Source organism: Papio anubis, chromosome 9, assembly GCF_008728515.1.
Source record: "Papio anubis isolate 15944 chromosome 9, Panubis1.0, whole genome shotgun sequence".
NCBI classification, from domain to species: Eukaryota; Metazoa; Chordata; class Mammalia; order Primates; family Cercopithecidae; genus Papio; species Papio anubis.
In genome coordinates this window covers 114,473,656-114,486,041 of record NC_044984.1, presented here as the reverse complement: position 1 = coordinate 114,486,041, position 12,386 = coordinate 114,473,656, and the positions used below count along the sequence as shown (strand labels likewise).

At 51.7% G+C, this 12,386-nt stretch overlaps 1 protein-coding gene across 6 annotated transcripts in view; it reads left to right on the top strand.

Annotated features, from left to right (window-relative positions):
- Window positions 1–12,386, top strand: part of GCN1 (GCN1 activator of EIF2AK4) — a 67,678-nt gene that overhangs the window by 38,840 nt on the left and 16,452 nt on the right. For all 6 annotated transcript variants that reach the window (XR_004176217.1, XR_004176218.1, XM_031650812.1 and 3 more), the window contains exons 29-42: window positions 43–170; window positions 380–569; window positions 768–838; window positions 1,733–1,898; window positions 2,237–2,431; window positions 3,957–4,203; window positions 5,554–5,675; window positions 5,876–5,990; window positions 7,247–7,426; window positions 8,438–8,658; window positions 10,679–10,747; window positions 10,948–11,086; window positions 11,176–11,372; window positions 11,563–11,705. Coding sequence is in view for 4 of the 6 variants with exons in the window: in XM_031650812.1 (XP_031506672.1) it covers window positions 43–170; window positions 380–569; window positions 768–838; window positions 1,733–1,898; window positions 2,237–2,431; window positions 3,957–4,203; window positions 5,554–5,675; window positions 5,876–5,990; window positions 7,247–7,426; window positions 8,438–8,658; window positions 10,679–10,747; window positions 10,948–11,086; window positions 11,176–11,372; window positions 11,563–11,705 (2,183 nt within the window). In the remaining 2 variants the exon portion in view is untranslated. The remainder of the gene's footprint in view (window positions 1–42; window positions 171–379; window positions 570–767; window positions 839–1,732; window positions 1,899–2,236; window positions 2,432–3,956; window positions 4,204–5,553; window positions 5,676–5,875; window positions 5,991–7,246; window positions 7,427–8,437; window positions 8,659–10,678; window positions 10,748–10,947; window positions 11,087–11,175; window positions 11,373–11,562; window positions 11,706–12,386) is intronic.

The window sequence follows — 12,386 nt, the reverse complement described above, 5'->3', positions numbered from 1 at the left end:
GGAAAGATGGTGCCTCACGTGGTCCAATCCCACCCCTTCCAGGGGCTGATGGAACTCCACATGGTATTGCCAGCACCTGATACTGATGAGAAGAATGGCCTGAACCTTCTGCGGAGACTCTGGGTGGTCAAGTTTGACAAGGAAGAGGAGATCCGGAAGCTGGCTGAGAGGTGAGAGAGCCAGCATGTCATTTTCTCCTGCTCCATCCTCTCTTCCTTTAGGAAATAACGGAACCCAGCGTATTCAGCCTCCAGTGGGAAGAAGGGCCGGGCCGGCGGGGGGCTGGACCGGCAGGGGGCTGGGCCGGCGGGGGGCTGGGCTGGCGGGGCAGATGCTGCGAATCGTTGTCTAAGCAGTCCCCACTGTGCATCTCCCACAGGCTCTGGTCAATGATGGGCCTAGACCTGCAGCCAGACCTCTGCTCCTTGCTGATCGATGACGTGATCTATCATGAGGCGGCTGTAAGGCAGGCGGGGGCCGAAGCCCTTTCCCAAGCAGTGGCACGTTACCAGCGGCAGGCAGCGGAGGTTATGGGCAGGCTCATGGAGATTTACCAGGAGAAGCTCTACGTGAGTGACTGTGCAGCCCTGATGCAGTCTGGGTGTGTGTGGTTGGGTGGGTCTCTGCTCAGCCCCTTACTGCTCCAGACAGGAATCTCAGGGCTCACGGTGGCTCAGGGTAGCTGTGGCTAGTTTCCCACCTACAGTCCTGGTGCCCAGGTCATTGATCTGCCCGTTGCAAAGCATTTACCAACTTGTCTGTTGCAGCGGCCACCCCCAGTGCTGGATGCTTTGGGACGAGTTATTTCAGAATCTCCTCCAGATCAGTGGGAAGCCAGGTATAACAATTGTTCTAGCCTCGTTCTACTCCAACCTTTCTGAGATGTGGTAGGTTGGCTGGGTGGGTGCTGAGAGGAGGCAGCATGGGATAATGAAAGAGCAGGACCTCCCTCAGAGTCGAGGAGGCGTGAGTTCAAGTGTTGGCCCCTCCTGCGCTAGCTGCGTGACTGCGAGCATGTTTCTCCTTTTCCCCAGGCCTCTGTTTCCTCATCTGTATGCAGGGCACAATAACAGAAGCTACCAGCCTTTCTCCACAGAGCCCATGAGTAGCAGTTGGAGGATTAGACAGATGTCTGGGAGCAAGTGGGACCTTGAAAGACGCTTGCCTCCCACAGAGCAGGCACAAAATAGGCGAGGGTGTTAGTTTTCTGAATGGCTCATCCTGGCCATGTCCACTCCGTGAGGCCTTGTGTGTCAGTGTAGGGTGGTGTATGGGCCATCCTGGCTTATTTTTCATTCCAGACCATCAGCCAGGGATAGGACACAGATTCTTTGCTCCATGACTGGAAAGAATAATACCACTTTGCCCTTGGAGAGTGTGTTCACTTCCACAGGCCTCTGCATCTGGTTCCTTTACCTCTGTCTTCTCTTACGACCTGCCTTGCAGGTAGAGGGGTGAGCACTGCACTCACATTCCTCTCTGAGGGAACCGATGCAGGGCTGCTCACCCAGTAGGAGGTAAAATCAGGGCAGATGGCAGGTCCCCATATGACAAGCGGGTTGTTCCAGAACATTGGGTGAGCACTGGGTGGTGGGCTTCATGCTGTTCTCTGCCCGCAAAACAGTGTTTACCTCAGGCAAGCTCCCTGTCCTTACCATGCACCAGCAGAGGTTCCACTGGCGGAGGAGGCCCATTAGCTGTCCCTCCTGATGTGCTCCCACTTCTTTCCCAGGTGTGGCTTGGCATTGGCCCTCAACAAGCTCTCCCAGTATCTGGACAGCTCTCAGGTGAAGCCACTCTTTCAATTTTTTGTCCCTGATGCCCTCAACGACCGACACCCAGATGTCCGGAAGTGCATGTTGGATGCAGCCCTCGCAACGCTCAACACTCACGGAAAGGTAAGGGGGTCCCAGCCGGGGAACACCCACGGGAAGGTAAGGGGGTCCCAGCCTGCTAAGGAGACACGGGGGAGGCAGGCTCTAGGGCTGAGCAGGGGCCAGAGATGCTGAGTGCCAGGAGTCCTGGCAGAGCACTTTGAGCCAAAAAGACCACGATAGTATGTTAAATTCTTTTAAGTCTGTAGCAGTCCTGCCAGAAAACGGGAAGAGCCGCTGGCTGGCATGTCAGGATGCCTGTCCCGGAGCTAGACTTGGTCCTGGTCCTCAGGGCAGGGACTGTTGTCCCCAGATGCAGCCTATAGGGTTGACCTGAGGCTCTGAGGGGTTTGGCTTTCCAGGAGAACGTCAACTCACTGTTGCCAGTATTCGAGGAGTTCCTGAAGAACGCGCCCAATGATGCCAGCTACGATGCTGTGCGACAGAGTGTGGTGGTCCTGATGGGCTCTCTGGCCAAGCACCTGGACAAGAGTGACCCCAAAGTGAAGCCCATTGTTGCCAAGCTCATCGCTGCCCTCTCTACCCCCTCCCAGCAGGTACCTGCCATTTGACCTGGGACCCACATGCCAGTTAGAGAATTGGGACCCGGCTGTGGTTAGGCAGTGGGATACTAGGGGAGGAATCAGACAGTCAGGGCCTGGAAAGCCCAGTTCTTGGTAAGGATTCACCCGTTCTCCCAGGGGAGAGCCCGGTTTATAGTCAGGAACACTCCTGGAGAGGGAGTTTTTTGTTACTTTGTTCTAGTAGACCTCCCAGATAGTTTCATTTTTTTTCTACTCACCTGGTTTATAGTCAAGAATGCCCCTGGGGAGGGAGCTTCTTTGTTACTTTGTTCTAATAGACCTCCTAGATCTATTTTTTCTATTCACTAACATACACTGGGGATCCAAAGGGGGAAAAAAAATTAAAAGATCAGGCTTTGTCTTATGTCAAGCCTTTCCCTGGCCCTTTACATGTGTTGATTATGTGTTGCAGGTGCATTTTAATGTAGCCTCTAAGCTACAGTGCAAAGAAATTTATTTTTCTTTGTTTTGAGAAACATGCATATATATATATATATATATATATATATATGTATGTATTTTGTGTGTGTGTGTGTGTGTGTGGTTTGGGTTTTGGACCACTGAGAGTATCCTCATAAAATGAACAGTTGGCCTGGACGTGGTGGCTTATGCCTGTAATCCCAGTGCTTTAGGAGGGTGAGGTGGGTGCTTGAGGCCAGTAGTTCAAGACCAGCCTGGGCAACATAGTGAGATCATGTCTCTACAGAAACTTTAAAAATTAGCCAGAGGTGGAGGCCATGCCTGTGTTCCTAGCTCCTCAGGAGACTGAGGCAATAGGATTGCTTGAGTCCAGGAATTCAAGGTGATAGTGAATGAGGATCGTGCCACTGCCCTCTAGCCTGGGTGACAGGGTAAGACCCTATTTCTAAAAACAAAACAAAAAACTTTACCAAAAGAATGCACAGTTGAAAACCAGTTTCCAAAATTGTGGTCAAATACGGTGTCAGAAAGCCCAAACAACAAAAGAGTTGCATCTGGGCACCTGCCAGCGTGGCATCAGGGTTGCTGCTCCCAAGCTGGGCTTAGTGAGCTACAGCTGGGAGACAGGATTGTCTTCTGGTTCCGCTCAATTTGTGCCTGGTCCTGTAAGGCCCTGCCCAATTTCTCTGTGATTTTGACAAGTTTGGAAACAGAGACACGGGCTGTTTTTATGGAAGCAAAGCAGCACACTTTTCTGGAAGCTTGCTTTCTGAGTGGATTTAGTCTTTAGAATCCCCTCCTTGGCTGCCTACCCCGCTGCCCAGGCCTGGGTTTTCCATTCAGACCAGAAATGGGACTATATGGGCTGAAGCTTTTGTCGTCAGCAGATTGTAGTATGCACCCTGAGGGGTATACAACACGGTGTGTACCTGTTTGCTTCTCTGGTGTCCTGTGACACCTGCAGGCAGTGGCTGAGATGGGGCGTGGGACATATAGTTGTGGGTGCTGTGTAGGATGGTCAGACCCCATGAAACTGCTGCAGCAGAGCCACAGGATTGACAGGCAGGCCCTTCCCCAGGTCCAGGAGTCCGTGGCCAGCTGTTTGCCACCCCTTGTGCCAGCCATCAAGGAGGACGCTGGAGGGATGATCCAGAGGCTCATGCAGCAGCTCCTGGAGTCAGACAAGTACGCAGAGCGCAAAGGGGCCGCGTATGGGCTGGCAGGCCTGGTGAAGGGCCTGGGCATCCTCTCGCTGAAGCAACAGGAGATGATGGCAGCACTGACTGATGCCATCCAGGATAAGAAGAACTTCCGCCGGCGAGAGGGTGAGCATCTCTGAGCTTGGGGCTGCCCAGTATGGGAAGTCGGTCCCCAGGTTGCCAAAGGAATCTGACCCTGGCACCCCAAGTGGAGGCTGCTGCTTGTGTGTGTGTGCCCCTGGCGGAGGGGCCCCTGTGTGTGGCTGAACCAGCGGGTCCTTGCCTGCTTCCGTGGACTTGGAGGCTGCTCAGCAACACCCACCCTGCTAGAGAGGTTTGGCTTTTGGGGGCCGAGGTCCCACCACTACATAGCCGAAGTAGCGATCTTGGCTCACTACAATCTCTTCACCTCCCAGGTTCAAAGCGTTCCTCTCTACCTCAGCCTCCCTAGTAGCTGGGATTACAGGTGCCACCACCACACCAGCTAGGATTTTGTAAATTTTGAGGCCAGTCTTGCTCTGTTACCAGGCTGGGTGTAGTAGCCACATCTCGGCTCCTGCAAGCCCCGCCTCCCGGGTTCTACATGCAGTTCTCCTGCCTCAGCCTCCCGAGTAGCTGGGACTACAGGCATGTCCCATGCACCTGCAGCCAGCTAGTTTTTTGAGACTGGAGTCTGGCTCTGTCGCCCAGGCACAGATCTCGCGGTGGCGGATCTCAGCTCACTGCAAGCTCCGCCTCCGGGTTCCGCCATTCCTCCTGCCCCTCCAGCCTCCCGAGTAGCTGGGGACCACGGCCCGCCACTTTCCTTGGCTAGTTTTGTATTTTTAGTAGAGGCGGGGTTTCACCGTGTAGCCAGGATGGTCTCGATCCTGACCTGCGTGATCCGCCCGTCACCGGCCTCCCCTAAAGAGATGCTGGGATTACAGGCAGGCCACAGCGGCCTCGGCTAGTTTTGTAGTTTTTAGTAGAGCCCAGGGGTTTCACCCGGGTTAGGCAGGATGGTCTCGATCTCCACCGGCCTGCATTGATCCGCTCGTCGGCCTCCTGGTTCTGGGATTACTGGAAAACTGAGCCACCGCGCCCGGCCCGATTTTTGTATTTTTAGTAGAAACGGGGTTTCACCGTGTTGGCCAAGATGGTCTATATCTCCTGACCTCGTGATCTGCCCGCCTCAGCCTCCCAAAGTGTTGGGATTATGGGCGTGAGCCACCGTGCCCTGCCGAGGTTTGGCTTTTCTAACTGTAGTGAAGGCGGCTCCCCTGCACTGTCCTCCCTTCCGCCCAGCCACATTCCTGCTCTAGGGCTTCTTGAGCTGAGGCAGAGGGTGCTGCTTCCTCATGGGGCAGCCACTAGTCCCACGGCTGTCCTGCTTCTAGAGGGGTGGGAGGTGGCAGGGAGGTTGCTGTCCCTTCTGTTCTCTGTGGCTATCCCCAGGGGACATTCTCTTCCCAGCCGTCCCACCTTCTTTTACCCTAGGAGCCCTCTTTGCCTTTGAGATGCTCTGCACCATGCTGGGGAAGCTCTTTGAGCCGTACGTGGTTCACGTGCTGCCTCATCTGCTCCTGTGCTTTGGGGATGGAAACCAGTATGTGCGTGAGGTAAGTCCCCAGACTGCTTGGGAGAACAGCATCGACACTTTATGAGAGGTGTTCCCAACTGTGTTTGCAGGCCTTGGCACAGGGTCTGACATAGTAGAACTCCAGTAAGTGTTGGTCACAGGAGGAACACTAGGACTGGTGTCAGGCTTGCCCCTTGCTTGGGTGAGGAGGCCCCTGAACGTCTTTTCTCCTCCCTTGAGGCTGCAGATGACTGTGCCAAGGCTGTGATGAGCAACTTGAGTGCTCACGGGGTGAAGCTGGTGCTCCCCTCCTTACTGGCTGCCCTAGAGGAGGAATCCTGGCGGACCAAAGCTGGTAAGACTACTCCCTCTGTCTCTCTTCCCAGCTTCATGTTGTGAAAACCAGCCTCAGCAAGGATCCTGGGTAGCCACAGCTCTTGTCCTGTGAGTTCCCCATGCCAGGGATAGGGTTAAGACTGCCTTTGTTAACATTTGAGATGGAGTCTTGCTCTGTCCTCTAGGCTGATCTTGAACTTTGGGCCTCAAACCATTCTCACAGGAGCACGCCCCCACACCTGGCTAATTTTTGTATTTTTTTTTTGTAATGATGGAGTCTCGCTGTGTTTCCCAGACTGGCCTCGAATTCCTGGGTTCAAGTGATCCTCTTGCCTTGGGCTCCCGAAGCACTGGGATTGCAGTTGTGAGTCACCATGCCTGGCCAACTCTCCCTCTGGCACTTGGATCTTTCTATAGTTTGTGTGCTTTCATGCCAAGAAATAGGCCTCTGACAAGAGCCACAACCCTAAGTCAGGAATCTGAGAGCTGTAAAGCTCTTCTGTGGCTTTAAAGTTTCCCCCCTAGGAAAACTCTTTTTAAAAAGAACCTTAGGCAGGACAATATCTTGAGGGCAGGAGTTTAGACCAGCCTGGGCACTATAGCAAGACTCTACCTCTACAAAAAAAAAAAAAAGGCCAGGTGTGGTGGTGCATGCCTGTAGTCCGAGCTACTCAGGAGGCTGAAGTGGGAGGATCTCTTGAGCCCTGGAGTTTGAGGCTGCAGCGAGCTATCATCATGCCACCAAACCCCAACCTGGGCAGCAGCGTGAGACCCTGTCTTAAAAATAAATAATTAAAATACCTGGCACCCTATTAAGCAAACAGATAAAAGTAGAGCTGTTCTAGTTGGGGGAGGATCACCATCTAAGGCCCTCCCACTCAGCCTCCTTCTCAGTCCTTCAGGCTTCACCCTGTAGTTTGAAACAACACAAATCTAAATCAGTTTCCTCATTTGTGGATGAAGAAACAGTTGAGAGAAATTCAGTGAATTGGTCTTGAATCTCACTGTAAGGATTAAATCAGGTCTCCCCTATCCTGGTCTCTTTTCTCCCATACTGCCCTGCCTCTCACCTGGGATCCCACTGCTCAGCAGGCAGCAAGAGCTTTTTTGACCCCAACTCTGCTGGAGCCAGCCCCCTCTCCCCTCCTCCCAGTGACTGCTTTAGCACAGTCTGCAGGGGCCAGGGTAGCTGTCCCTTGCCCATGTAGCCAGCGCAGGTGAGTTGTTGGACTGTGCTCAGTGATTCAGTGCTGGGCTTGTGTCTGCTATCCACAGGGTCAGTGGAGCTTCTTGGGGCAATGGCGTACTGTGCTCCTAAGCAGCTGTCGTCCTGCCTACCCAACATCGTGCCCAAACTTACGGAGGTGCTGACCGACTCCCATGTCAAAGTCCAGAAGGCTGGACAGCAGGCGCTCAGGCAGATCGGCTCTGTCATCAGGAACCCGGAGATCCTGGGTAGGCCTCTGCCATGAGGGTGCTTGCCCTGGTCTGCTGCCAACCCCGCGGCCTTTGGACACTGCAGGGAACTTGCACCCATTCAGCTAAGATCTTTGCCTCTGAGGACAAATATGTTCACAGTGAAATAGCCTCTAAATCCTGGGAAGCCCTTTCCTAGAATAATTATTTGAAGGTAGTTTGGAAGCATTCATTCTGTCTTCCCACTGATCTGGGGCAGATGTCATTGGCTATACAGATAGGGACATTGAGTCATTGGCTCAGGAGCAGTTTGACTCCAAGAGATCCCTGTGCACGAAGCTGAGCATGAGGTCAACAGAACTGAATGACATTCTCTGGACCACATCAGCACCATTCAAAATGTTAGGGCCTATGAAAACTTTCTATTCCGTCTCACTCCATGAGGCCTTTGATAGAGCGGAGGGTAAAGGAAGGGTTAGGATTAACCTGACTTCTCTGGATGTGGTTCTTTCTTAGTACTGGGAAGAGGTCAGTCGCTAGGAACACAACCCAGCCAGGCACCTTGACCAGCGTGTCACTCGTTAAATTCTAAGCTTCACCTGCCAGCACCCAGTCAGTGTACTTCAGTCTGGAAAGTATGGAATAACCTCAAAATACATAAAACAAAATTCATAAAGCTACAGGGAGAAGTTAACAAATACATTATATTGTAGTGGGAGATTTCAGCACACTTCTCCATTACCGATAGGGCAAACCAGAAATTTACTAAGGATACGTGCTTTAAAAAAATTTTATTTCCGTGGCTCATTCCTGTAATCCAGCGCTTTGGGAGGTTGAGGCGGGCGGATCACCTGAGATCAGGAGTTGGAGTGAAAGAAGGATTGTTCTTTGTGGGTTGCCTGTCTTCCCCAGCTGGTGACTTGTGGGGCTTCAGGGAGGAGGTGCGCCAGACCCCCTTCTCTTCTGATCCATTCTAGTTCTGGGGGTCCAGGGCCTTGCTGCTGCATGGGTGCGCATCAGCCAGGCTCTCTTCTCTTGGGGTGTGCACAGCCATCGCCCCGGTCCTCCTGGATGCCCTGACGGACCCCTCCAGAAAGACCCAGAAGTGCTTGCAGACGCTGCTGGACACCAAGTTCGTCCACTTCATTGATGCCCCATCCCTGGCCCTCATCATGCCCATTGTCCAGAGAGCCTTCCAGGACCGTTCCACGGACACGCGGAAGATGGCAGCCCAGATTATTGGCAACATGTACTCCCTGACAGACCAGAAGGTAGCAACCCAGCTGGGGCTAGTGTGGGACAGACCAGAAAATGGCTGAGTGCAGAGTCAGAGGTGCAGAGTCCCCACATTAGACATGGAAAGAGAAGGGCGTTAGTCCCTAATTATTTTTATGGAGAGAAGTGAGCCATTTTGGGGTGGAAGTCTGGGCTCTCTTAGCATCTTAGAGAGTGCAGTGGTTCAAGTCCTTGTTAGCTTAGTTCTCAGCTGAGGCTCAGAAAGGCATGTCTTCTCTTTTGCCCTCTCACGAGTGTTGAAGTGCTTGCCACTTGGACTACTTGCTCTTGACAAGAATACACCTGTCTTCAGAAGAGCCTGTATTCTTGTCAGGAGAGCCTGGTTTGGAAGATTTGCTTTGTTTGTTTGTCTGCTCCCAAGAGCTTGTGTGTGTGGTCTCACTGTCTACCGTAGCTCTGCTTTGCTTACTGAGGCTGTGGGCAAAAAAATATATAAAGTGAAAAAGTTATATTAATCCTAGAAAATTTGGAAAATTAAAAAACCAGAAAAACAGACCAGGCTTGGTGGCTCATGCTTGTAATCCCAGGACTTTGAGAGGCTGTAATGGGAGGATTGCTTGAGCCCAGGAGCTGTGATAATACCACCGCACTCCAGCCTGGGGCGACAGAGCAAGACCCTGTTTTAAAAAGTAAATTAATTAATTAAAAAAATTAGAAAACCAAAATTTTTTTTTTTTTTTTTTTTTTTTGAGACGGAGTCTCGCTCTGTAGCCCAGGCTGGAGTGCAGTGGCCGGATCTCAGCTCACTGCAAGCTCCGCCTCCCGGGTTCATGCCATTCTCCGGCCTCAGCCTCCCGAGTAGCTGGGACTACAGGCGCCCGCCATCTCGCCCGGCTATTTTTTTGTATTTCTTAGTAGAGACGGGGTTTCACTGTGTTCGCCAGGATGGTCTCGATCTCCTGACCTCGTGATCCGCCCATCTCGGCCTCCCAAAGTGCTGGGATTACAGGCTTGAGCCACCGCGCCCGGCCTGAAAACCAAAATATTTTATCCACAGTTCCCCACCATGAAAATAGTTACTGTTAATTTTTTTTTTTCTTTTTTTTTGAGATGTAGTCTCACTCTGTTGCCCAGGCAGGAGGGCACTGGCACAGTCTCGGCTCACTGCAACCTCTGCCACCTGGGTTCAAGCGATTCTCCTGCCTCAGCCTCCCGAGTAGCTGGGATTACAGGCACCCACGACCACGCCTGGTTAATTTTTGTATTTTTAGTAGAGACAGGGTGAAACCATGTTGGCCAGGCTGATCTCGAACTCCTGACCTCAGGTGATCCACCCGCCTCGACCTCCCAAAGTGTTGGGATTACAGGTGTGAGCTACCGTGCCTGGCCAATTATTGTTAATTTTTTAAATTACATTTAAAAATGGCATTCCTAAACTTAAAACTTATTCCCAAGTTATAACAAGTTATTCACAAAACTGATTTTTAATAGTTACATAATATCCCGACAAGTTTATATACCATAACTTACATAATTCTATCATTGGTCATATAGTGTCCAAGGTTTTTGGCTATTTTAAGTGATGCTGCAGTGAACATAAGGCATTTTCTGTTTTTAAAATTATTTCCTAAAGCTGAATGCTCTATCGAGAGACATAAACACTTTGAGATGAATAAAGGGAAGATGTTAATAAAAATTCTGAAAGGAAAGTACCAGAAGTAATTTGCTAAAGATTCCAGAGTTGGACAGGCCTTGGTCCTAAGAGAAGGGTGGGAGGTGCAGGAGCATTGAACTCCTGTCTGTTGAGGATGGGCCTGAGGTCCCTTGTAGGAGTCCCTGAGCAATTGCACAGGGCCTTCAAGGAACCAGTTGGGGAGAGGACTTACTTGCCAGTTGCCCTTCCCTCCCTGTTCTGTGGGCAGTGAGGTTTGCATGCTAGGTGCCCCTGCTGAGCACTCCTTGCCAGCAGAATGGGGAGGTCAGGGTCCACAGTGGAATGGGCCTGGAGAAAGCAGGAGTTGGGCCTCACCTGAGCCACCTCCTGTGTTGTTGCAGGACTTGGCTCCATACCTGCCCAGCGTGACGCCTGGCCTGAAAGCATCGCTTTTGGACCCTGTGCCTGAGGTGAGTCTGAGGTAGGCTGGAGGATGAGCCAGGCCCCTCATCCAGTCCCCATAAATGGATTCCTGAGAATTCCCCAAAGCTGCTTTTGTGTCTGTTGGATAAAGGGAAGGAGGCCCTCCGTTCCCTTCCCTGCTCCCATGTGGCTACCGTGTTTTGAGCCTCATCTTCTCACACCATCTCTGTTCTCGGTTACCTGACAGGTGCGGACGGTATCTGCAAAGGCCCTTGGGGCCATGGTGAAGGGCATGGGGGAGTCATGCTTTGAGGACTTGCTGCCGTGGCTGATGGAGACACTGACCTATGAGCAGAGTTCTGTGGATCGCTCAGGCGCTGCACAGGGTAAGGCCAGAGCAGGTCCAGTGGCCAGACTGGGAATGCTCTATAAGAGGCCCTCAGATCCAGTGGGCTCATTCTGTCCTTTGTTGCAGGGTTGGCTGAGGTCATGGCCGGTTTAGGGGTGGAGAAGTTGGAGAAGCTGATGCCAGAAATCGTGGCTACAGCCAGCAAAGTGGATATTGCACCCCATGTCCGAGATGGCTACATTATGATGTTTAACTACCTGCCCATCACCTTTGGAGACAAGTTTACTCCTTATGTGGGGCCCATCATCCCCTGTATCCTCAAAGTAGGTACCATGACCTTGGCAAGGGTAGAGTCCATCAGGAGGGCAGGAGGCAAGTGCTCTCCTGGAGAGCTAGGGATCCCTGCTGGGTGGGGTCGGCTTGCACAGCGCTCGGCCTTCGGTGAGCCCCATATTTTTTGGGTTGGGGGCCTGGGAGTGGCAGCTCTGGCCGACCCACCCTCTGTGTGCCCAGGCTCTTGCTGATGAGAATGAGTTTGTGCGTGACACTGCCCTGCGCGCGGGCCAGCGGGTTATCTCCATGTATGCTGAGACAGCCATCGCCCTGCTGCTGCCCCAGCTAGAGCAAGGCCTCTTTGATGACCTTTGGAGAATCAGGTGAGAACTTGGGCAGAAAGACCCAGTGGGGATGATGTGTGGTGGCTCATGCCTATAATCCGATCACTCTGGGAAGCTGTGGCAGGAAGATTGCTTGAACCCAGGAGTTTGCAATAAGCGCTGGCAACATAGTGAGAACCTGTCTCTACAAAAAAATAAAAAATTAGCTGGGAATGGTGGTGCACACTTGTAATCCCAGCTACACAAGAGGCTGAGGCGGAAGGATCGCTTGAGCCCCAGAGGTGGAGGTTGTAGTGAGCTGAGATTGTGCCACTGCACTCCAACCTGGGCAACAAGAAGATGCTGTCTTTAAAAGGGAAAAAAAAAGATCCAAAGGGCTCAGCTTTGCATTTTGATAACTCCAATTGAGAAACGAAGAGCAGAATGTTGCCAAGAACTCTCTCAACTTTTTCCAGACCCTTGCTTTTAACCATTTTGTAACTTTTCCAGTTTCCTGTAGCCATGTCTTTATTCTTATTCTTTTTTAAAAAGTCCTCTCTATACAGGCTTCCAATTTGTGTTCAGATTTTCATGTTAAGGACTCTTTAAAAATTTCACTTTTGGGAATATATTTCAAGGATGTATTGAATGGTCAAGTGCTTAAAGCTGTTAGACATAAGGATGTTTGTTGCAGTATCGCTTACCATTTGAAAAATTGGAGATTGATTTAAAAATATAGCA